We start from the raw sequence: 25,999 nt of genomic DNA, 5'->3' as shown, positions 1-25,999 counted from the left end.
ATGATTGCCTTTTATAATAAAGTGACAAGAGCAGTTGATGAAGGAAAGGCATATACTGCAATTTTTTTGAATTTTGCAAAGGCATTTGACAGGGTGCCACATAATAAGCTGATATTTAAGTTATAGCACATGGGCTAGTCAACTAGATTCAGGATTGGCTGTCTAATGGTATCAGTTGTGTATGGTTGGGCAATATCAAGGAAGCAGAAGGTTACAAGTGGGGTTCCACAGGGCTCAGTACTTGGACCTGTATTGTTTAACCTTTATATCAGTGACATTGTCAATGAAATGTAAGCAGATATTCAGTTGTTTGCAAATGAAGTGAAGCTGGGACGGGTTATCAGTAATAGTACAGATGTGGCAGCCCTGCAAGAAGATTTGAATAAACTAGACAGATAAGTGAATGAATGAATGGGGGTGTCAGTTTAATGCAGCAAAATGTAAAGTCTTGAAGTTTTGGACACATCAATGGGAGACTGCATACTCAATTGGAGCAGCTGCTAAAGGAAGTAAGGGAGAAAAGAGATCTTGTGATGATGATGATGATGGATAGAAAACTGAAATTCAGAGAACATATTGCAAAGGTGGTGATGGTAACCCAGTGGATTGCTGCAATACTGAGAAAGACACTGACATGCAGAGATGAGAGTTATCGTTCCATTGTATAAGACCTTGATCAGGCCACACTTCGATTATTGTTCCCAAATTTGGTCCCCAGAATATGAAGGGGATAAATTAATTGTGGAAAGGGTGCAGAAGCAGATAACAAAGATGGCTTCAGGACTGTACATTGTTAGTTATGACGATCACCTGAGGGAATGCTGACTGCAGAGTTCGGTAGATAGAAGAAGGAAAGGTGATGTGATTGAGACTTTTAAACTGTTGAGAGGTAGTTACAAGGTTGACACTAAATTCTTTTGCTTGGTGGAACAGCAGGAAGGAGCAATGACAAGGGGCCATCCCTGGAAGTTGCAAAAGGATGTTGTGAGCAAGAGGGTGAGGAATGGTTTCTTTGCATGGACGGTGGTGGAACTGGTGAGAGCAAGAATGATCAAGGAGTGGTATGATATACTTTGTGTTTCCTAGGGAGGAACTCCCATGATGAGTCTTTTGAATTCATGGAGGCTTGAATAATAATAATAATAATAATAATTTTTTCCTGCCAAGTGAATGAGCATATGCCATTATATTAAATTTGATTATGCATATGCTATTATATCAGTTGTTCCATAAATGTTTTCACACAGACCTTCAAAACTGCATGTTTGAAATAAAGTCACCTATATTGAAAAGTGCCTTATTTTTAAATTTAAAATCTTTGCTGGTTATAAAATTCAGTTTATTAGTCAATTTTTATTAAAGTTTCTATATCATTCAATGGTTCCCCAAGTTGGGTAATTGTTTTACCATTAAAATCTGGATCTCCTTTTAAAGTCATTAATATGTTATAAGCACCATCTAGGTTTTGCATTAATGAATCATGGATAATGGCAATCAGGGTCCATGTGGAGGACCCTGACATGTAGAAATAAAGAGGTTATAATGCCATTGTATATGGCCTTGATCAGGCCTCATATAGATTATTATGTACAGATCTGATTACTGGGTTTTCATGGTGATGAGGATATGTTGGAAAGGCTCCAGAGAAGATTCACAAAGGTTGTCAATGGTTTTTGGAATGGGGAGTATATATGAGGACAGATTGCAAATCCTCATGAATCGAAGGAAGAGGGGGGGGGGGGGTTGATGGAGACATATAAGCTAGTCAGGGGTTGTTATAAGATTGACATGGAAGAGTTTTTTCATAGAATGAGAGGAGGGGAGGGTAGAACAAGAGGCCATCACTGGAAACTGTATAAAGAGGAGTGAGAAGTAGGTTCTTTGCATAGAGAGTGGTTGGTGAGTGGGATGCATTGCCTGAATTTATTGTGAATTGAATCATTTTAAGGCACAGTTGAATGAGCATTGTGTGCAATAGTGAGTACTTCCCACGATGAGTCTCTGACTCCATGGAGGTTGGATATTAATAATAATAATAATAATGAATCATTAAAAAATTGTAGAAAAATGTAAGTTTTACATTTGTATTCTAGCATTATTTGCATTAAAATTACCTTGTAAAGTCTTGAAGTTTCATTTAATTGTTCTTTGATACTGACAGTACTTTATGTCCAGCCAAGCCAGATAATGTAACTGGACTGGCTACTGTTATTCAACTCACTATCTTGCTACAATAGTTTGCCTAAGTAGTATTCCTTATTGCTCATTCATATTAAGGAGGAGTATAACATGTTATTCTTTTCATTCTATTATCCTTGTAATGAATGATGATTATCCCCCCCCCAGTCATTTATTTCTGTTCCAAGTCAAAAACCACAAGAGGAGTCATTGGAATACCTCTTTCATTGTCCTTGTATTCTGCATTTTTTTTTAAACACTGGATTTTGTAAAATAACTCATTATAACTTTATTATATATCATCAGGGTATCAGCAATATAGAATGCTGTAAATAGGGAATGTCAACCTTTATGTGCACAAAGTCTGGAATGGCCAAGATGGCAGAAGAATCAACATTGACTGATCAAGGGCATGACAGCATGATGTGCAACACATCGAGGGCACACTCCTGACATCTAAGGAACTTGTGGCCAACCATCGTGGAAGAGATTGGAACCTCACCACATATTTATCCGTTGTCAACCATGAAACACACCATGTTACAATACGAAGTTAGAGATGTGGTTGAGACCCCTGCAACCATCAGCTCTTATATTCTTCTTCCCTGTAGCTATAAGAGCTGATGGTTGCAGGGGTCTCAACCACATCTCTAACTTCGTATTGTAACATGGTGTGTTTCATGGTTGACAATGGATAAATATGTGGTGAGGTTCCAATCTCTTCCACGATGGCTGGCCACAAGTCCCTTAGATGTCAGGAGTGTGCCCTCGATGTGTTGCACATCATGCTGTCACGAACCTGGGAATTGTAAGACAAGAACTACTAAGGTAGTGTATGAAGATGATATCCCAAACCCTCCGGGGAGAATATTCTTAGATGTCCCTTGTCTGAAAACCAGGAGCAATCTCTTAAAAATAGTAACATGGAACATCAGAACACTCAATGAGGTGGGCAAATTAGACAATTTAATCCAGGAATTAGAAGTGATGAAGGCTAATATTGCAGGTATCCATGAAGTTAGGTGGACAGATACAGGAATAATAATAAGAAGAAAAAATCACACTCTAATCTACTCTGGCAGTGACTTACACCTTAACGGAGTAGCGCTTATTCTAAGTAATAGAATTGCAAAATCTCTACATGGATATTGGCCCATAAATGACAGAATCATAACAGCCCAAATAACTGTGCAACCATTCAACTTGTATATTATCCAAGCATATGCACCAACCAAAGACCACCAGATGAAGAGTTGGAACAATTTTATGAAAACATCCAAACTGCAATCTCTAGTGCTAAGTCAGATGATATTATTATAATGATGGGCAACCTAAATGCAAAAGTGGGCTGAGAAAAAATCCATTTTGCATGGAAAACCAAAAAAAAAAAAAAAAAAAATCAGCTAACACCTTTTTATTATCGTATATGGGGAGTAGGCGAGGCCATTTAGAGAGGGGAAAGATTAATTCAATTCTATGAAACCAATGACTTAATAATTGCCAACACACTATTTAAACATCCTCCCAGAAGACTATATACATGGAAAAGCCCTGGGGACATCTTTGGAAACCAAATTGACTATATAATAATAAGCAAAAGATTCCAAAATGCAATAACACAAACAAAAACATGTCCTGGAGCCGACATAGGATCTGACCACAACCTAGTGATTGTAAAAATCAAAATAAAACTTAAGATACTAAGCCAGTCATTCATAAGAGAAACTTATAATTCAGACTCACTTAACGACCAAGAAGTTAAAGACTGCTTTATAAAAGAATTCATAAAATCCCTTACCAAGTCTGACACCACAACTCACACAGAAAATAGAACACCAATTGATGAAATTAACATGAACTGGCAAACATTCAAGAATAGCATCAACGAAGCAGCCAAAAATACATTCCCACAATTAAAAATGAAAAGGAATAAATTTTGGATAAATGAAAAAATATTAAAGTTGATGGAACAAAGAAAAAAAGTTAATATAAATCATCATTCATTACAAGGAATATAAAAGCATGAATAAAGAAATAAAAAAAGAATGCAGGAAAGCCAAAGAGGAATGGATTAAGAATAAATGTACAGACATAGAAAATCTTGATAGAAAACACAGAAGCAGAGAAATGTATGAAAAGATCAGAGAAATGACAAGCAGGACAAATACAGTAAATCACACAAGTGTCATTAGAGACTCAAGAGACCATATTCTAATGGTTAAAAAAGAAATCATGGAAAGATGGATTGAATACATAAGGAAATTATATGAACAACAAAGAAATAATATTAGACTGATTTAGAAGGACCACCCATTTTACTTTGCGAAGTTGAAAATGCTGTCAGAAAACTAAAACCACATAAAGCTGCAGGAATAGATAATATCTTGACAGAATGGTTGAAGGCTCTCAATGAAGGACTGAAATTTCTAACAAAATTATGCAATAAGATATATGAGACTGGATTTCTACCCAAAGATATTAATCACTCAATTTTCATTCCAATTCCCAAAAAACAAAAGCTACAAGATGTGAAGAGTTCAAGACAATTAGCTTCATCAGTCAAGTATTAAAAGTCCTCCTGTATGTTATTCTTCAAAGAAATAAAAGAAAATTAAACATAGAATTAAATAATATACAAAGTGGCTTCAAGGAAAATGTATGTACAAGAAAAGGTATTTTGAACGGCAGAACCATCATAGAAAGATATCTAGAAAAACAAAAAGATGTGTACCTCTGCTTCGTAGATTACAAAAAGACATTCGACAATGTTCAACATGAGCAATTAATTGAAATCCTTTCAAAAATAGGCATGGATGGAAAAGACGTTAGGCTAATAACTAATCTTTACTGGGAACAGACTGCATCTTTGAGAATAAATAGAAAGACCTCAAAAGAATTCCAGTTCAGAAATGTGCGAGACAATTATTATTATTATTATTATTATTATTATTGTTGTTGTTCCGGGAAACTCCAAGGAGTCGACAGACTCATCGAGGGAGGCCCAACATCATGTCAAGAACAACTATTCAACATTCACACAGTATCTATCATACCTTGCCTTGAACTCATTCACGGTCGTAGCACCCACAACAGACTCTGGAAGCTTATTCCACTCATTCACCACTCTCCAAATAAAGAACCTAGCTCTAACACCCTTGTCAACCACGCTCTTGCCCAGCTTCCATGCATGGCCCCTAGTCCTCCCACCACCAGTCATATTTTCAAAAATATCTTCTGGATCAATCCTATAAAAACCCTTCAGTAATTTGAATGTCTCAATCATATCACCCCTCCTTCGCCTATCGTCCAATTTCTACAACCCACAAATCTTCAACCTATTCTCATAAGGTTCATTCCACAGACCTGCTATCATCTTGGTCACTCGTCTCTGGACCCTCTCCACTTCCTCCCCATCACGAAGAAACCCTGGTGCTCATAGCTGGGCACAGAAGTCCAGATGGGGTCTTATCAAGGCTCGATACAGAGGAACAACAACTTGTTCATCTCTGCATGTTAAAGTATTTTTCAGAAGCCAAGTGATTTGGTGAGCTGTTTTAGTTACTTTTGCAATGTGCCCCCTAAACTTCAACTCCCTATCCACCAACACTCCCAAATCCTTGGCCTCATCAATCTCCTGGAGTATGATTCCACCAATGCGATATACTGCTGCTATTCTTTTCACCCCAAAGTGCATAACCTTACACTTTGCCACATTAAATTGACATCCATTTTTCTTAGCCCAGTCCTCCAAACTATCCAAATCATCCTGTAAAATTTTGACATCTTGTGCACTCACAATTGCTCTACCCAACTTTGCATCATCAGCAAACAAGTGAACACTTCCTCTCAGATCCTTTCCAATATCATTGATGAACAAATTGAAAAGCAGTGGTCCAAGAACAGAGCCCTGCGGTACTCCACTAGTCACAAGACGTCTTTTAGACTCCACTCCTGAATAAACCACTCTTTGATATCTCTCCTTCAACCACCCTCTTATCCATCTCACCAACCCTATATCTATACCCATCTGCTCCAGTTTACTGATTAGGGTTCCATGTGGTATCCTATCAAAGGCCTTGGCAAGGTCCAGTAGTATCACTGCAAACCCATTACCCCTATCCAGTTCAGCCGTCACTGTGTTATAAAACGTGAGCAAGTTACTGAGGCATGATCTACCCTTCACAAAACCATGTTGTCCCCCATACAATATCCCATTTTCATCTATCCAATCCTGTATTCTTTTCTTGACTAATTTCTCTAAGACCTTGACAATGATTCCTGATATGCTAATCGGTCGGTAATTTACAACAGCAGTCTTGGAACCACCTTTATGCAGTGGAGCTATTTTCCCTTCTTTCCACCCGCTCGGGACCAACCCAGACCCGAGACTCAAATTAAACAAAATGGTCAAGGGCACTGACAATTCATTAGCTGCTTCTCGTACAACACGAGCTGGTATACCATCCAATCCCACAGATGTATTGACATTGAGGTTATGTCTGACAAGGCTGTGTCTTGTCTTCGATTCTCTTTAACCTGTACACAGAAGAAATATTTAATAAAATTAGTAAGTTGAAAGGAATCACTGTAGGGGGGGGGGGTAGAGAAATAACCCAAGATATACAGATGACACGGTTCTTCTAGCTGAAAACAAATATGACCTCAAGACTCATAGATGAAACCCTCAAGTACAGTGAACATTATGGCCTCAGTTTTAACTTTAAAAAGACAAAAATCATGGTAATTTCAAGAGAAAAGGAAATACCAAAAATATGCATCAATATAAAAGGAAATAAATTAGAACAGGTGCAAACATACATATACAGGTGCAAACTGACACTTGATCACAGAGAATGGCAGGACAGAAGATGAAATTAGAAAAAGGATTGAAATTGCAAGGTCAACTTTCAACAAGATGAAAAATCTACTGACGTCTAGAGAATTAAATCTGAAAAGAAGACTAAGAATCTCCAAATGTTACATTATTATACAGAGTAGAGACATGGATGCTCTCCAATCTGAATGTGAAAAAACTGGAAGCCTTTGAAATGTGGATGCTGCGAAGAATTATGAGGATATCATGGAAAGACAAATGAAGAGTACTAGAGGTGGTAGGCATAAATAGGAGCTTGATAAGAGAAATTGAAAGGAGAAAAAAGTCAGCTATTTCGGACATATTCTGAGACATAACTGCCTATCTGGAAGGACTGTTGAGAGAAAGAGGAGAGAAAGACAAAGACTGGATGAAAAATATAGACGACTGGACCTATCTCTCATATGAGGAATGCAGCAGGGAGGCACAAAATAGGACATGGTGGAGACACATGGTAGTCAATCTCCTGGAGGGAGAAGACACCTGACAGGACAGGATAACTTTATTATTGGTTTATCAAAATTTATATTTAAGTTTTTATCTTCAGTGTTATTGCCTATGAGAAAATAAAGTACAGATTTTTTTAAGGTGCTTCAGAAAAAAAATTATGGAATATAATAAAGTCTGAGTCTATCCAAAACAGTTATTAAATGCAAAAGAGCCTATATAACACCACAACTGCAATCATAAATATCAGTGAATACGTAGAAGAAATAGAAACTAATCAGGGAGGTTGACAAGCATGTCGCCTTTCTCCTACCATATTTAATATATATATATATATATCATCTAATAAGGAAGTGGACACCTGTAGTAAACCCAGGAATAAACATCAATCAACATACAACAGTAAACACAATACTTTTTGTAGATGATTAAGTAATTATATAAAAATCAGAATATGATCTACAGAGATCCATTCACCATCTACAGCATCATGAATATAATTTGTGAATCTCATTAAAGAAAACTAAAACTATGGCATCATGGAGTAAATATCCCATATGAACAAAAATGGAAATTGAAAACCAAAACAAGTAACACATTTTCAATTTTTAGGATATGCCATTACATTTAATATAGGTAACATATATATACGAGGGCCGAAAGCTTTTCAGACAAGAGTCTGAAAAGTTCTCGGCCCTCGACCATAGATGGCAATATTATCGGCAAGATTTTTTTTTCTAAGTTGGTACATCTATCATAAGAAAAAATGTGAAATTGCAAGTCATTCTATCAAGTAGTTTGTTTCATACAGCTGTCTGAAGTGAAAGTGTTGTCTGTATCCCTTGAAATGGATAAAATTAAGTATCGTGCAGTCATAAAATTCTTTGTAAAAGAAGGTTTAACAGCAAAAGAAATTCATAAAAGTTTATGGGCACTCTTCTCCTTCATTTTTGACAATTAAGAAATGGGCTGCCGAGTTTAAACTTAGTCATACCAGCCTTGAAGATGATCCACGTGAAAAACATTCAAAAAGTGTAACAACACCAGAAATCATTGATCATTGGTGCATGAAATTGCTGAGACTATAGGCATTTCAAAAGAATGTGTAGGATATATTTTGCATGAAGAATTGCATATGAAAAAGCTTTGCACAAGATGGGTGCCACGCTTGTTCGCTTGTTCAGATCAAAAATGCACTCTCATGAAAATCTCTGAACAGTGCTTGGAATGTTTTAACAATAATACAACTGATTTTGTGTGTCGATTTACTACTATGGATGAGACTTGGATTCACAATTACACACCAGAATCCAAACAGCAGCCAAAACAGCTGGACAGAAGCTGGTTGTTCAGCGCCAAAGAAGACGCCAAAGTCAGTTCCATCAGCAGGAAAGGTCATGGCATCGGCATTTTGGGATGCTAAAGGCATTTTGCTTATTTATTATCTTGAAAAGGGTAAAACATTAACTGGGAAATATTATTCAGATCTTTTAACCAGACTAGAAGAAAAAATTCATGAGAAAAGACCCAATTTGCAGAAGAAAAAAATCATCTTTCATCAGGACGATGCACCTGCCCACAACAGTGTTTTGATAATGGGAAAATTAAGGGAACTGCACTATGAATTGTTGGAACATCCATCCTATTCCCCAGATTTGGCTCCCTTTGACTTCTATCTCTTCCCAAAACTAAAACCCTTCCTCGCTGGTCAGCGTTTTTCTTCGAATCAAGAGGTGATTGCAACTGTAGAGGGGTATTTTGCAGATATTACTGAAAACTATGACAAGGATGGGATAATGGCACTGGAGCATCACTGGAATAAATGTATTAGTCTTAAGCGAGATTATGTTGACAAATAAAAATAATTTTGAAATTATAAATACGTTTTTTCATTGTTAGGCCAAGCACTTTTCAGACCACCCTCGTATTTTAAATATATATATATATATGTGTGTGTGTGTTTGTGTGTGTGTGTGTGTGATAATCGGCTTTTACTCGGTTGTTGTGATACATTTTAAAAACATAGATTTAATGACTAAAAACCGAGATAACTTATAAAGATTTTAATAAGGATAATACGACTAGTTTCGGCTTATAACAGCCTTCCTCAGGTATTCTTAAAGGGAAAGAATAATAATAAACACTGAAGTATCTAAACAAACTGGAAATTACAGGTAAAAATTCCACACATAACTGATACATAAAAAACGTTGTACTTTTTCAAGTTGTTCTAACAGGTGTGCCATTGTTTATTGACAATGGCACACCTGTTAGAACAACTTGAAAAAGTACAACGTTTTTTATGTATCAGTTATGTGTGGAATTTTTACCTGTAATTTCCAGTTTGTTTAGATACTTCAGTTTTATTATTATTCTTTCCCTTTAAGAATACCTGAGGAAGGCTGTTATAAGCCGAAACTAGTCGTATTATCCTTATTAAAATCTTTATAAGTTATCTCGGTTTTTAGTCATTAAATCTGTGTTTTTAAAATATATATATATATATATATATATATATATATATATATATTTATAAAATTACTTTAAATGACTGTATACCAAGAATGAAAAGAAAATGTTTAATGTTAAGATACTACTAGTTTCGTTGAATAAATCAACTTCTTCAGGTATCACAGGCAAAGAATTATATAAAATAACAGAGACATGATAAAATTACATCAACAGATCTAGTATAAAACACAAAGTACATTTTAAAACAGGAATGCATGCTTGAGTTCCAATTGAAGTTGACTACGTGCGTGAGCTCTCACAAGTGCGCCAATACTGGACAGTGGCAATGTGTACATCAGAAAGATTGTAGCTAAGGCTGTTGTTAATGTGATGAATCGAGCAATATTTCTCTAGATTCGATAATCTTTCTTTCGAGTTCATCATAACACACATGGATATTAGAAGTTTGCGGCCAGTCTACAAGATGTTGGTGCCTTCATCCGAATTGATAGAGATGAGAACATGGCTAGAGAGCACTGGCCCTGGTCCTAATGTAGGATATCTCTCTTTGGTGTTCTTCCATATGAAAAGGATGGATTTAGCTAGCTGTCTGGCCATAATATGGTTTGCCACATTCACACAAAATCTTGTAGACTCCTGCATACTGAATAGGAAGATGTTTCTACTTAGTATAGAGCAAAGTTTTGGAAATGTAGTGAAGCAAGTTCTAATGTTGAATTTCTTAAGAATTTTGTGTGAATGTGGCAAACCATATTACGGCCAGACAGCTAAATCCATCCTTTTACGTATGGAAGACACCAAAGAGGCATATCGTACAATAGGACCAGGGCCAGCGCTCTCTCTAGCCACGTTCTCTTCTCTATCAACTCGGATGAAGGTCGCCAACACCTTGTAGACTGGCTGCAAACTTCTAATATCCATGTGCGTTATGATGAACTCAAAAGAAAAATTATCGAATCTATGGAAATATTGCTCAATTCATCCCATTAACAACAGCCTTAACTACAATCTTTCTGATGCACACATTGCCACTGTCCAGTATTGGCGCACTCGTGACAGCTCACGCACGTAGTCAGCTTCAATTGGAACTCCAGCACGCATACCTGTTTTAAAATGTACTATTGTGTTTTATACTAGATCTGTTGATGTAATTTTATCATGTCTCTGTTATTTTATATAATTCTTTCCCTGTGTTACCTGAAGAAGTTGATTTATTTGACGAAACTAATAGTACCTTAACATTAAACCTTTTCTTTTTCATTCTCGGTATATAGTCATTCAAACTAATTTTTTATAACATTATCTACCAAGTAAATATGAATGATAATATATATCAGGGGCGAATGCTGGTCTTGAAATTCACGCTTGCTCTTGTTATCATTCAGGAAGTGAGAGGTGTCATTAAAGTCTGATTAGGAATAATGAATTACTGACCTTTAAAACTGTATAATTAAAAATTTTATGTACATTTAATCATACAAATACAACATTTATTTTACAAATGATATTCTATCTTTTTCAATTTAGCTACTTGAATACAAATTCTACCTTACAGTTTTTGTAGAGTAGAATTTGTTTGGTTGTAACTTAATTTTCCCAAGCAACATGCACACTTGTAAATGCTGGCTGAAGCTCACTGGCTAGAGCTACTTTGACTGCATATGGCCTGTGTTTAAGACGATGTGAAGGAAGTGGAAATGGCTATGTGTGTGCATGAAATCACAGTGCTGCAGCGAGGACTGGGAAGCTCCCACAACCGAGCAAGCCAAGTAGTTTTGACTAGACGAGCAAGCATTGGCCTTCGATAGAAAATGCAAAGCTCAATTATTGCCACGCAAGCTTAAGACATCTTCTGTCTAGAAAAATAAAAGCCTAAATGGAATGCTTATAAATGCATGCATTTATTAACAAATAAATATTATTTCTTTCTCAAGTAATGAGCTTGTGCAGCAAGCATGGAGAATTCGCCCCATATATATATGTATATATATAGACAATAAGACAGTTTTCAAGCAATCTGCAGTACTACAAAATTAATAACAAAAAGTAAAGCAAGGATGGAAACACAATTACAATTTTATAAAGTCATGGCAGTACCAGCAATACTATATGGGTCAGAAAGTTAGATAGAGAGAGAGAGAGAGCAAAAGATGAAAGTAGAATACAAGCAGCTGGAATGAAATTTCTTAGAGCAGTCAAAAGATGTACAAGAATGGATAGAATATGAAATGATAAAATCAGGAAGGAATTACAAATACAAGCAATAAATGATAAAATAAAAGAACACCAAATGAATTGGAGGAAACATATACAAAGAATGGAGGAGGAAAGGCTACCAAAAGAAGTAACCAAGTATAAATTGAATAGGAAATACAGTGATAGGAAGAAAGCAAGACTGGGGAGAAAATGTGTCAGAAGTGTTTTTAAAGTGAGTGTTAGAAATTTGGGGTAAGTAAAAAATGTCATCTGAGTAGGGAATGGTACTGGTGTAAATCAGGAAAATAAGATTATCAGTGAGATTGTGGATCAAAGTACAGTGGTGGATGAGAGCAAAGGTGAAAAATATTACTCATATGTTTTTCACCTTAACATAAAATAACATAAAAGAAGTAGAAGAGCAGAGGATGAAGCAGCTGAAAAAACACCTTCAAGCGATATACAGCATAAAAATAAAAAAAAAAAAGAATAGATGTAAGTGAATAGAAAGTAGACTACAAGGAGTGAAAGAGGATGAGTGAGGAGAGAGTTTTTTGTATGGTGATTCTATGATAGTACCAGTACTTGATGAGAGCATGATAATGTTGTGATTCTCAGGCATGAATATTAAGTATGTTAGTGTGAATTTCATATGCTCTGCATAAATGCTTTGTTCAGATTAAAAGCCAACACTTATTTTTAACTTATTAAAAGTTCATATAATGAATACATCTTTTAATACAGTCAAATCTTTACAGTAAACTGTAAATATAGTCAAAAATGCTGTATGTAATTAATAAATGGTACATTTTTCATAAGTAATGATACATGTAGTAATAACTATTTAATAATTAATTCAGCTTTTTAATAACACCATAATTAAAAAACACAATTTCTAATATATTATTAATATCTGACCCCAATGGAATCAAAGGACTCATCGTGGGAGGTCTGTATTCTCTCATACAAAAAGATCATCAAACTCTCCCTTATATCCATTCACAGTTTCTGCACTCACCACATTTTCTGGTAATGCATTCCCTCACCAATCACTCTCCATGCAAAGAACCTACTTCTCACTCCTCTGATCACACCCTCCTTATACAGCTTACAGGGATGGCCTCTAGTTCTACCCTTCTCTCCCTCTACTCTATGAAAAATCTCCTTCACATTAATCTGGTAACAAGCCCTCACCAACTTATATGTCTCAATCACATCCTCTCTCATCCTCTCTTTTATTCAAAAGGCTCTGTAAGTTGCATTCCCTCAATCTGTCCTGTATCTGACATTCCATAGCCATACACTAACTTAGTAACACTTCTCTAGACCCTCTCCAATACATCCTCATCCCTCCACAAAAAAAAAAAGAGGCAACCTAATCTGTGTACAGTAGTCTATATGTGGCCTGATCAAAGCCTTATACAAGGGAACCATAACTCCTTTGCTTCTGCATGTTAATATCCTCCTCATTATTGCCATAATTTGTCGGGATGTTCTTACAATTTTATCAATGTGATCTCCAAACTTTTCGACTTTGTCCACCATCATTCCAAGATCTCTCATCTCTTCCACCTCCTTCAGAATTTCTCCATTAATTGTATACTCTGCATCCTAACCTTATCCACCAAATTTCAAGACCTTGCACTTTGCGACATTAAACTGATAGCTTATATATTCTGAACCTCCTGCAAAGCCATAACATCTGCTCAACTTCTCATAGCTCCTCCCAGCTTTGCATCATTCGCAAACAGCTGCACATCTCCAGTTAAGCCAGTCTCAATGTTATTAATATACAAGTTAAACAATAATGATTCTAAAACATTACCAGTGGCATTCCACTGGTGTTCTTCCTCTTTTGAGGCACCACTCCTCCATACACAACCTGCTGATACCTGTCTGACAACCAACCTGTTATCCAACTTACCAGTCTGTTTCAATTTAGCTACTAGTTTCTCATGTGACAGTCTATCAAAGGCCTTTGAAAAATCCAAGTACGCCACCATATATGCATCTCGTTTATCAAGTGAATTCACCACCTTGTTGTAACGTGTAAGCATGCTGAAACTTGACTTTCCCCTGTATACCAGAAATAAACCAGAACATAATTTTTTGCTACATGCTAGAGTCAGATAGCTTGACCATGGTTTTTTGTTGGAATGGAGTAAGATTGAAACAAAACACAGGAGTTAATTTTATAATCAGAATATACACAATTTACTGCAGTCTTAAAGAGAAAGTCCTGATTGCATTGTGTTTGGTTAAGAACTTTGGGCTTTTTACTGTATTTCTATTAAGTTGTTTAAGCTAATAGTACAGCATACAAATATTTTTAATATACATAAAATCTTGATATGAAATGTAATGAATGATTCTACTTAAATTTTATTTTATTTTTTACCATTTTAATGTGAAACTATCATATGTAGTATTTATAGTATGGATTCATTTTTTAATTTTATTTTGCTTTCTTTCATTGAAATATATGTAATTTTTTTTTTTTTTGCATTTAATTATTGCCACAAAAATTATATGGGATAATGATATGGATGTTATATTTGTTGTCAACAGAATGAAACAATTAAAAATCAACAGACTGATCAAGAATCCAGCATTCTAGATTTATTCCGTACCCCTCACTTGAGAAAGCACTCTTTAATTTTAGCTTTTGCTTGGTGAGTTGGAGTTTTTTTACTGTAAAAATTTAATTATCTGTTAAATATATTTTAAAAAAAGTATATATTTTTTAAATATACTTTTTAATTATCTTCAAATGTATGTATATAAGAAAACAATACTATTATGTAATTAAGACAGTGTTTTTTAACTGATGGTCTTTGATTGTACCATCAGTGGTTTGTAAAAATGATGTGATACAGAATTTTTTCATCCTAAGAACTAGCTGAAGAACATACACAACCCAATTATTAGACATAATATAGTGTTCTCACAGCTTTAGTTGTTGCTTCAGCTATAATTCCAACCAATACCAATCTGACAACAGCTTCTAAATAAGTTAATTCTTTCTTTGCCAGCAAAGGTTGGTCAATTGGTAGAGCCTCTGCTACTAATAGCTCATGCAAAACGTTAAGCAAGTTTGAGTGCGGTTAGTAGTTGGAAGGGGAAAATCATTCAATGTTGTTGGCACCCTCTCCCTCAGTGAGTCTTTGGACTCCCTGGAGGTGTCACATAATAATAATAATAATAAATGTTAGTTTAGAAAGATTAATACATGCAATCCTGTTTTTACACAGTATATACATTCCAAAGAATATTGTGTAAAAAAAAACATTCAGTATGTACTGTATATAGGAAAATATTAGATAGTCTCTATAACTTCGAAAATTAGTAATCTTGGTAAAAGAAACACAAATTTTATTTATTTGAGCATATCCATCTATATTTTATTTAAAAAACAAATTTTTGCATCATTCATATTTTATTTAAAAAATATCATTCAAACCAACTGCTTGTGCCAAAGTGATTATTTCTGCATACACTTTTTGCAAGTCAGTCTAAGATTTTTATTTTTGTTTCTAAAGAAACTGTTTATCATTTTGGCTTCTTTTCAGTTGTTTTATCTGTCATTTCTGTCAAAGCAGAAAATATTTTTAATTAGTTAAATAAATCATGTTATAAAAAAAACAAGTTTATTTATTTTTTGATTTGGTGTATGGATTGCAGAGTTGATTGATAGGAGAAAAAGAGGGGATATGATAGAAACATTTAAGTTGCTTAAAGGATTTTATAGGATAGATGCAGGGGGAAATGTTTCAGGTTTGGCTAGAGGGACCAAAACAAGGGGGTCATCCCATGAAGTTGAATAAAGGTGTGAAGACTAGATTTTTTTCTTGGAGAGTTGTGAATGAGTGGAATTGGTTGCCAGAGTCAGATGTGAGTGCTTTGTCAGTTAATGGGTTCAAGGAGAGGTATGATAGATTATGTGGTTAGATTGGGTCTCCCACGATGAGTCTTCAGACTCCATGGAGGTGCCCGTATAATAATAATAATTTTTTTTTTTCCAGAAAGTCCCTTACCATATGGAAAACAAATTCTGGAAATTTTTTCTTGAGGAGGGTTTGTAGGTCTTAGGCCTTCCTAAATTGCATAAAGAAGATGTGCCATTAAGACCTGTTGTGAACTGCATAGTGAACTTACGTATAAAATATCAAAATATATATCTAATCTTCTCTCTACAATTACTGGAAATTCTGCTTCCTTCATAAAAAACTTAACAGATTTTAAGAATAAAATTTCAGGATTACAATCCACAGATCTTCTTGTTAGTTTTGATGTAGTCTTACTCTTTACAAATATCCCTCTGACAGATACAATTGATTTTCTTTACAAAGACTTTAGATTGCCAGAAAAATTATATAAACAGATCGAGGGAACAGCTATGGGATCACCCCTTTCCCCCAATTCTAGCCAACTACTTTATGGAACATTTTGAACACCATATTCTGAACTTTTTTTTTACCTAAACCACCAGTTTGGTACAGATACATTGATGATGTGTTTGCTGTATAGAACTCCTCTTTGTCTGATCTTCATGAATTTCTTAGAAAAATTAATTCAATTAACCAAGAATCAAATTTACCCTAGAAGTAGAAGACAACAATTGTCTTCCTTTTCTGGATGTTCTCATTCTCTGTCAACCAAATGGCAGTTTACAGTTCTCAGTACAAATGATTTTAATGTGAAAACTATTGAAAAAATAAAAAATAATTATGCCCATCATCCTAATCCTCCTCAAGAAGAAATTTCCAGAATTGTATTCCATATGTTAAGGAACTTTCTGAAAAAATAGCAAGATTACTTTGACAGAATAATGTACAAGTTGCTTTCCATCCAGTTCACAAACTTAAAACATTTCTTATCTCACCAAAAGACAAATATCCTCCTCTATCTTATCCTGGAGTTTATAGAATCCCCTGCTCTTGTGGCTTATGATATTATGGACAAACCGGTTGATCTGCACAAATTTGTCTGGAAGAACATCAGGGCTACATTTCTCTTAACAAACCCAACAAATCCAGTTTAGTGAACCACACTTTATCTACAAAACAGAGAATTTAGTGGAACAAAACCAAAGTGTTACACAAAAGTTACTTTTTTCTAGAAAGAAAAAAGAAAAGCTTTCTAGAAAAGAAAGCTGTGAAACACACATTCACAACCTGAATCTGAACAAAAATGACTGAATAAAACTTTCCCAGTTTTGGGAAATTATGTTAACCAATACTCACCACTCATGCATTCCATAATTGTAATTAATTTTGAATATCTATTAATGCAGATGGAGTTATTCTCCTGAAAGCCAATATTGCATATATTATCACATGCTTTCAATTAAATTGTTCTCTTTTGAGTTTTCCTATAACTGTATTGACAATGGCTATGAAACTTAGTGAAAAATTTTACATAAAAATATCAAGCTTAAATGTTTCTGGAATTAATATTTTATAATGAATTCTTCTGCTTACATCTCGATTTTCAGACTAATTCATTCACATCAGTATGAAATCATGAGAAGCATAATCATGAGAATGTGGGAGAAGATGGCTACTGGTGAGTGATCAAGTATGTGAGGAATTAAGTAAGCTTGATGTCAATAAGGCAATAGTTGTGATAAGACAGTTGTGATAGGGCTTGATGATATATCACTGTGTTTCTTAAGGTATTAATACAGGAAGTTAATGTCACTGTGATATGCCTGATTTGCCAAAACACACTCACTTAAGGAGAGGAAGGAAGGTTAAATTGTTCTATAATAAATTTAGTTTAATCCTTTATCCAAGCGTGAGCAAACAAAGTTTGTGCCTGAAAAATCTTCAGGACTGAGGTAAGGTAGTACAACACCAGGCAACTCGTAGCAAAGGTGGATCAAGCTCTCAACTCCTTGTCTCAGTATCTCCCATAATGCAAAGCACATCTCCTTATGGACATGTATACTGCTATGCATTAAGGGATGGGCCACTAACCATACTGGTTTCAACCTTTATTGAGGTCTCGTCAGTGGGAGCCAGGCTCAGATTGGAGATACTAAGGCAAAAGCAATAGGAGAGGTCATCCTTACCTATAGGAGTTGCAAAACGGTGTGCCACCTTATTATTAAATTACTCTGGATTTAGAGAAAGATGTTTGAAAGTTTATTTTTCACTTGGTTAGACTATAATAAATTTAGTTTAATCCTTTATCCAAGTGTGAGCAAACAAAGTTTGCGCCTGAAAATATCTTCAGGTAAGGATGACCTCTCCTATTGCTTCTGCCTTAGTATCTCCACTCTGGGCCTGGCTCCCGCTGACGAGACCTCGATAAAGGTCGAAACCGGTATGGGTAGTGGCCCTTCCCTTAATGCATAGTAGTATACATGTCCACAAGGAGACGTGCTGTGCATTATGGGAGATACTGAGACAAGGAGTTGAGAGCTTGATCCACCTTTGCTGCAAGTTGCCTGGTGTTGTACTACCTTACCTCAGTCCTGAAGATATTTTCAGGTGCAAACTTTGTTTGCTCATACTTGGATAAAGGATTAAACTAAATTTATTATAGTCTAACCAAGTGAAAAATAAACTTTCAAAAAATTAAATTGTTCTGCTTCACAACAGTTGTGATAAGACTGAGACTAACAATTATAGGCCAGTCCGTATATCTGAAGTTGTAGGTAAGATGTTGAAGCAGTTGGTAAGTACTAAGATACTGAAGTGGATTGATGCCAGAAGTCTTCTCTAATTGTCAGATTGGGTTTGTTAAGCCCATCACCAAACATGATGATTGGCTTAACAAATCCAATCATCATGTTTCATCACATTCCACACTTAAGCATGAAATCTGAAAAGAAGAGTGTACTTTGGAAGCAGTACAAGATGAATAATGGTAATAATCAGTTACATGAAGAGTATAAAGAACAAGCCAGCAGAGTGACAGTTTATAAGGACAACAAAAGTGCAGTATGAGCAGAAATTAGCAAATCAGCTGAAGAAAAACCCTAGAGAATTTTTTAGATATGTAGCGAGAAGAGAGAATGATTATGGTAAGATGATGGTAATGGATGAAAATGGTAAAATGGTAACTGTTGCATAAGACATAGTTGAGGTATTCAGTGATCAGTTTATAAGGATGTTTCATCCTCATTAGGGTGAACTCATGAGCAACTCAAGTGTAAATGACATAGGAGAGGATGTCTTAATTGTGAGTGAGCAGGAACTATGTGAGGAAATAAATAACCTTGATGTCAATAATGTAATAAGATTTGATGGCATATTCTGTGATGACTTTATATGTGAGAGTCATCATGGATTTGTTAAGGGATGCTCTTGCTTTAGTAATATGATTGCCTTTTATAATAAAGTTACAAGAGCAGTTCATGAGGAAAAGGCATACACTGCCATTTTTTTTGGATTTTACAACAGCATTTGACAGGGTACCACATGATAAGCTGATATTTATATTGCAGCACATGGGTTTAGATGTCAGGTTAGTGAACTAGATTCTGGATTGGCTCTCTGGTAGGTATCAGAGAGTTGTATATGGTGGGGCAATATTAAGGAGGCAGAAGGTTACAAGTGGGGCCCCACAGGGCTCAGACCTGTATTGTTTAACCTTTATATCAATGACATTGTCAGTGGATTGCAGGAGATATTCAATTGTTTGCAGATAATGGGAAGGGTTATTAGTAATAGTGCAGATGTCATAGCCCTGCAAGAGGATTTAAATAAACTCGACAGATGGGCATATGAAGGGGGGGGGGGTGTCAGTTTAATGCAGCAAAATGTAGTCTTCACGTTTGGGATACATCGCTGGGAGGTTGCATACTCTGTCAGAGGAACTGTACTGGGAAGGAAAGGGATCTAGGATCTAATTTATTTTTGTTTTTAAGTGAGCTCTTGGGAAGAACTTAAACTCACTTTAAACCAAAAATAAACTACAGTCATTCCTCAACTTACGTCCATTCAAGTTACATCCTTTCAAAGATACTTCCATGATCCCATAAGGGAATAAATAACATTTTCTGGTATACTTTTGAACAAGATGCAAGCAGGCCTAAGGTAAAGCATGCACAGTGGCAATAGCGCTTTCAGTGGCAACTTCCCTCAGCAGTCGGCATGTGTCTTCAACAGTTCCTCTGTTAATTTTGTGTTTGAGAAATGGGTTATTTGTGTATTTATCGTTAAATATTTCACAGTGTTTTGTGCAACATGGTTCCTACACGCACAATCAAAAAACCTAGTGAAGAATCACAGAAAAAGAGGCGAGCAATTGATCTTGAAATGAAGTTGCAAATTATAAAGCAACATGAAGCTGGTAAGCCTGTCAATACAAGGTGGTATCAAAAAGTTTCGAGACTCGCTCTGTTTACGAGAAATTACTTTATTTATCTACGTTTACACACTATCGCCTTCAAAATAGTCCCCTTGCATATCAATACAGCGCTCCCAGCATTCCTGCCACTTCTGGAATGTGTCCTGGAAGTCTTCTTTTCGAAGCATGTCAAGCACCTTCTGTGATTCGCGCTGGATCTCCGCAGTGGTGTCTAAACGGTGACCTTTGAGCTGGATCTTCATCTTCGGGAAGAGGGCAAAGTCTGCAGGAGCCAAATCTGGCAATAGGGTGGGTGTGGAAGTAAGATCATGTTGTTTCTGGTGAGAAACTCGTGTGAGGGGAGCTCGGTGACAGGGTGCATTGTCGTCGTGGAGCATCCAGTTTTTCGCTCGCCACAGATCTGGTCACTTTTGCCGAATGTCCTCTCTCAGACACCTTAAAACCTGGCAGTAGAACTCGCTATTGACAGTCTCACCCCTGAGGACGAATTCTCAATGCACAATGCCGCAAATGTCGAAAAAGACGATGAGCATGCACTTGGTAGAGCTGCAGACCTGCCTCGCCTTTTTCGATCGTGGAGATGATGGGGCTCTTCCACTGTGAAGACTTGCTTTGTCTCAGGGCCGTACCCGTACACCCAAGTTTCGTCACCCCTAATGATCCTCGACATGAAGGATGAGTCATCCATAGCACGCTGATGGAGTTCTTGGCAGACTTCAATGCAGTGTTCCTTCTGCTCCTGGATCAGCAGCCTGGGGACGAACTTGGCACCAACACGGCACATGTTCAAATCACACATGAGGATTGCCTGGACTGTTCCGCATGACACACTGACAATGGCAGCAATGTTGTGGAGTGTTCTCCGACGATCCTCATGCACAAGTTGTCTATTGGTTTCGACATTTTTGGGGGTTGAGCTCGTTGAAGGTCTTCCTGATCTCTCATCATCTTCCAGTGATGTTCTTCCGCTCTTGAAGCACATGTGCCACTCATAACACCTTGAACGACTCATTGCAGCATCGCTGTAAACTTGACGAATCATGTCAAACATCTCTGTGGCAGATTTGCCCAGTTTCATGCAGAATTTCACGTTTGCTCTTTGTTCTAACTTGCTGCCCATGATGAAATCGCAGATATGGTAACGCAGGTGGTCAGAATAGCATCAGTTGCACAGCTCCCAATGTACACAGGATGATGTCTTTTGGCACACTGACTTATGAAGGTAGGTGCTCCCTGTGACTGTGCATGTATCCTTGTGCTGCCATCTGTTGGTGTGTTACAAACTTAGTCTCGAAACTTTTTGATACCACCTCGTATGATCGCACATGACTCTATTGTCTATGATCACACATGGCCTATTCTACAGTGACGACCATTTTGAAAAATAAGGATAAAATTGTAGAGGCTGTGAAAAGATTTTCTTCCATTAAATTGATGATAGTAACAAAGCAACGACAAGATTCTATTGGTGATATGGAAAAGCTACTTGCATAATGGATAGAGGACCTGAACCAAAAGTGCATACCCCTTAGCACTATGACCATAACTGCTAAGGCACTAAGTCTCTTCAACATGAAGGAGAAAGCAAAACCCGATTATGACTACGAATGCAATGCTTCTTCCAGTTGGTTCATGAGATTCAAGCAGTGTTTTGTGCTGCATAATGTGAAAATGTATGCGAATCTACAAGTGCTAAGAAGGCTGCCAAGGAGTTTGTGGAAAAATTGGATAAAATTATTATGGAGGAAAATTATTTGCCACAGCAAATAATTGGATGGTTATTCTCCTATTTTATATAGGCAGTAACACACAGTACAGTTTTATAATAAGGTGTAAAAATTAAAATGACAATATATGTACTTATTACTGTTAAGTCCCTAACCTCTATAACTCTGTTGATTTAATGTATTGACTTATGTCGGACTCGACTTACGTCCTGCCGGATAGAACGGAACCCGGACATAAGTCGAGGGATGACTGTAGTTATATATTTGGTTTTATCCTTTATCCAAGTGTAAGCAAACAAAATTTGCTTCTGAAGTACTTTCAGGACTGGGGCAACTCATGGCAAAGGTAGTATAAGTTCTCATCACTTGCCTTGGTAGCCCATAATGCAAAGCATATCTCCTTGCAGAGATGTATAATTTGATTTTTTAATGATACTTGTGACATAATGATTAGAAATATATACACGTTAACACAAGAATAATGTTTAATTTGCCAAATATTTTGGTCTGAATATCTTCAGTGGCTACATAGGAATAGTTTTAAAAAACAAAGTGGAATACGAACAATTGATCATTCACACATAGAAAGAGTCGCTAAGTATTAGAAGAGTAAACATTTTTAAAGTCATAATTAAAGATATTAATTCAGAAATTCATATAATAATCTTAAATAACATTAGACTAATATAGGAAATTTACAAAAAAAAAAAAAATTAATGTGTTATCCTGATTAAACTTTCCCAAATTTTTGATATAGATATACAGTCATTACGATTCAAGTTAGGACGTTGAAGTAAGGCCTCCACACATTCTTTAAATAAACGTTCAAATTTGTAGCAACATCTGTGTAGGAGGAGAGTCTTGGACCAAAGGATGTTGTGGCTTGTTTCTAATCCATGCTGAGCTAATCCAGATTTCTCAGGTTTCTTGTGTTGAATTGATGACTGATGCTCTTGAATTCTTTTTTCTATAGAATGTCCAGTTTGTCCAAAGTAGGAAAGATTACAATTACAAGGAACTTGATACACACCAGGTAGAGACAAGGTTGAGCCGTTTATCTTTAGATGAAGGAAAATTCTGTTGGTTGGATCGTAATTAAGTTCTTGGTATGTTGAGCGATCTCGAAGTAAAAGGGGGGGGTTTCTTCTATAGTTTGAAGAGTCCATAATTACTGTCGCATTCCCCTTGTCAGCTTTGGTAATGATGAGGTGACTGTTGTTTCATAAGGAATGTATAGCTTTCTTTTCAGGAGATATGTTCGAAGGAGGAAGCTTGGCTTTAAGTAGTGAATAAGCAACTTCTAGGCGGAGAGCATTAGCTTTTTCACTTGACAGATGATCCCCTTTTACTTCAAGATCGCTCGACATACTAAGAACTTAATTACGATCCAACCAACAGAAGCTTTGTCAGCTTTGTTAATGATGAGGTGACTGTTGTTTCATAAGGAATGTATAACTTTCTTTTCAGGAGATATGTTCGAAGGAGGAAGCTTGGCTTTAAGTAGTGAATAAGCAACTTCTAGGCGGAGAGCATTAGCTTTTTCACTTGACAGATGATCCCCTTTTACTTCAAGATCGCTCAACATACCAAGAACTTAATTACGATCCAACCAACAGAAGAAATTAAATTCTCTACTAGATGAGGTCATAAGTTTGGATGAAGACACTATTGAAAGACAAAAAAACTCATTTTCAAGGCCTCCAAAGTTTTATGGTCTACCAAAAATACACAAGACAGATATTCCTCTTCGCCCTATAGTGGATTGTATTGATTCTCCTACTTATCACATAGCCAAATATCTATCTAAATTATTGAAATCACACATTGGCAACTCATGCTCTTTTTTGAAAAACTCTTCTGCTTTCTTAAATAAATTGAAAAACATCACTTTACAAACCTACAAATCTTATTGTTATCTTTGATATAGAATCTTTATATATGAATGTACCTCTCAAAGAGACTTTAGAATTACTTGCTGACATCTTCCCACAAGTTATTATAGAGTTATTTGATTTCGTAATGCATTCTGGATATTTCTTATGTCAAAACAAATTTTACAACCAAGTGGAAGGAATAGCCATGGGAAGTCCACTTTCTCCTGCTCTTGCCAACTTTTATTTAGAACATCTAGAAGAAGTCCTGTTCTCATCTATATTCCCTCACCCATTCTTTTCGGTTAGATATATAGACGACATCTTTGCTGTATGGCCTCACAACAGAGACTCCTTACGTTCCTTTTTAAGCAGTATCAATTCCTTACATCCTTGTATAAAGTTTACCATGGAGATTGAAAAAGACAACAAGTTATCTTTTTTAGACGTCCTTCTCATCCTTCTGGTTTTCTTACAAGAACAGTTTACAGAAAACCAACTTTCACAGGTCGTTATATTCTCAAAGAATCTGCTCATAATCCTTGTCAAAAAACAGGAATCATAAAATGTTTAATCCGACGAGCCAAAACTAACTGTTCAACTTCTCATTTGTTACAGGAAGAACTCTCGACTATCAAACATCACATGAAACTAAATGGCTTCTCCGAAAAGATTACACAACATCTTTTCGATTCTTACAATCCAACACAGAACAGCAAAGATTCAATACGCTGAATTCCAATTCCTTACATTTCCAGGATTTCAGAACCAATTTCAAGAATTCTGAAGAAATATGATTTAACAGCCACTTATACTCCTATTAACAAATTATTCACCTATTTTTCTTCATCTAAAGATAAACGGCTCAACCTTGTCTCTACCTGGTGTGTATCAAGTTCCTTGTAATTGTAATCTTTCCTACTTTGGACAAACTGGACATTCTATAGAAAAAAGAATTCAAGAGCATCAGTCATCAATTCAACACAACAAACCTGAGAAATCTGGATTAGCTCAGCATGGATTAGAAACAAGCCACAACATCCTTTGGTCCAAGACTCTCCTCCTACACAGATGTTGCTACAAATTTGAACGTTTATTTAAAGAATGTGTGGAGGCCTTACTTCAACGTCCTAACTTGAATCGTAATGACTGTATATCTATATCAAAAATTTGGGAAAGTTTAATCAGGATAACACATTAATTTTTTTTTTTGTAAATTTCCTATAATAGTCTAATGTTATTTAAGATTATTATATGAATTTCTGAATTAATATCTTTAATTATGACTTTAAAAATGTTTACTCTTCTAATACTTAGCAATATGACATCACGCGTCTCATTCTATGCGTGAATGATCAATTGTTCGTATTCCACTTTGTTTTTTAAAACTATTGCTGTGCCACTGAAGATGGTCTGTAATATTCAGACCGAAATATTTGGCAAATTAAACATTATTCTTGTGTTAACGTGTATATATTTCTAGACATGTATAATGCTATGCAATAAGGAAAGGGTCACTACCCAGACTGGTTTGACCTTTATTGAGGTCTCATCAGTGGGAGGCAGATCCAGAGGTGGTGATACTAAGGTGGAAGTGATGGAGAAATCATATTTCCATATATGACTTATCAAAAAGTGTCACACCTTATTATTAAAATTTTCTGGATTTTATGGAAGTTTTTTTTTTTTTTTTTTTTTTTTGAGGGTGTCACACTTTATTATTAAAATTCTCTGGATTAGAGATAAAGTTTTTTTTTTTAGCCAAGTGAAAAAAAAAACTTCCATAAAAATAAAACTAGATTACAATAAAACTGTAACCATTCCATACATTAAAGGGATATCAGATAAAATAAACAGAATACTACAGGAATACAACCTTAATGCCACCTTTAAACTTCCTGCAAAATGAAAGAATT

At 35.9% G+C, this 25,999-nt stretch overlaps 1 protein-coding gene across 1 annotated transcript in view; it reads left to right on the top strand.

Annotated features, from left to right (window-relative positions):
• The window catches only part of LOC150095067 (carcinine transporter-like), a 229,181-nt gene that overhangs the window by 140,366 nt on the left and 62,816 nt on the right, over positions 1-25,999 (top strand). Inside the window, exons 7-8 of the mRNA XM_090411186.1 lie at positions 8,852-8,874; positions 14,769-14,838. Coding sequence (XP_090267312.1) covers positions 8,852-8,874; positions 14,769-14,838 — 93 coding nt within the window. The remainder of the gene's footprint in view (positions 1-8,851; positions 8,875-14,768; positions 14,839-25,999) is intronic.

This window comes from Typopeltis vanoorti, chromosome 21 (assembly GCF_054136105.1).
Source record: "Typopeltis vanoorti isolate ZY-2024b chromosome 21, IOZ_Tvanoo_1.0, whole genome shotgun sequence".
Taxonomy (NCBI): domain Eukaryota; kingdom Metazoa; phylum Arthropoda; class Arachnida; order Uropygi; family Thelyphonidae; genus Typopeltis; species Typopeltis vanoorti.
The sequence above is the reverse complement of the archived record's forward strand: the minus strand, read 5'-3'. Positions and strand labels throughout refer to the sequence as shown.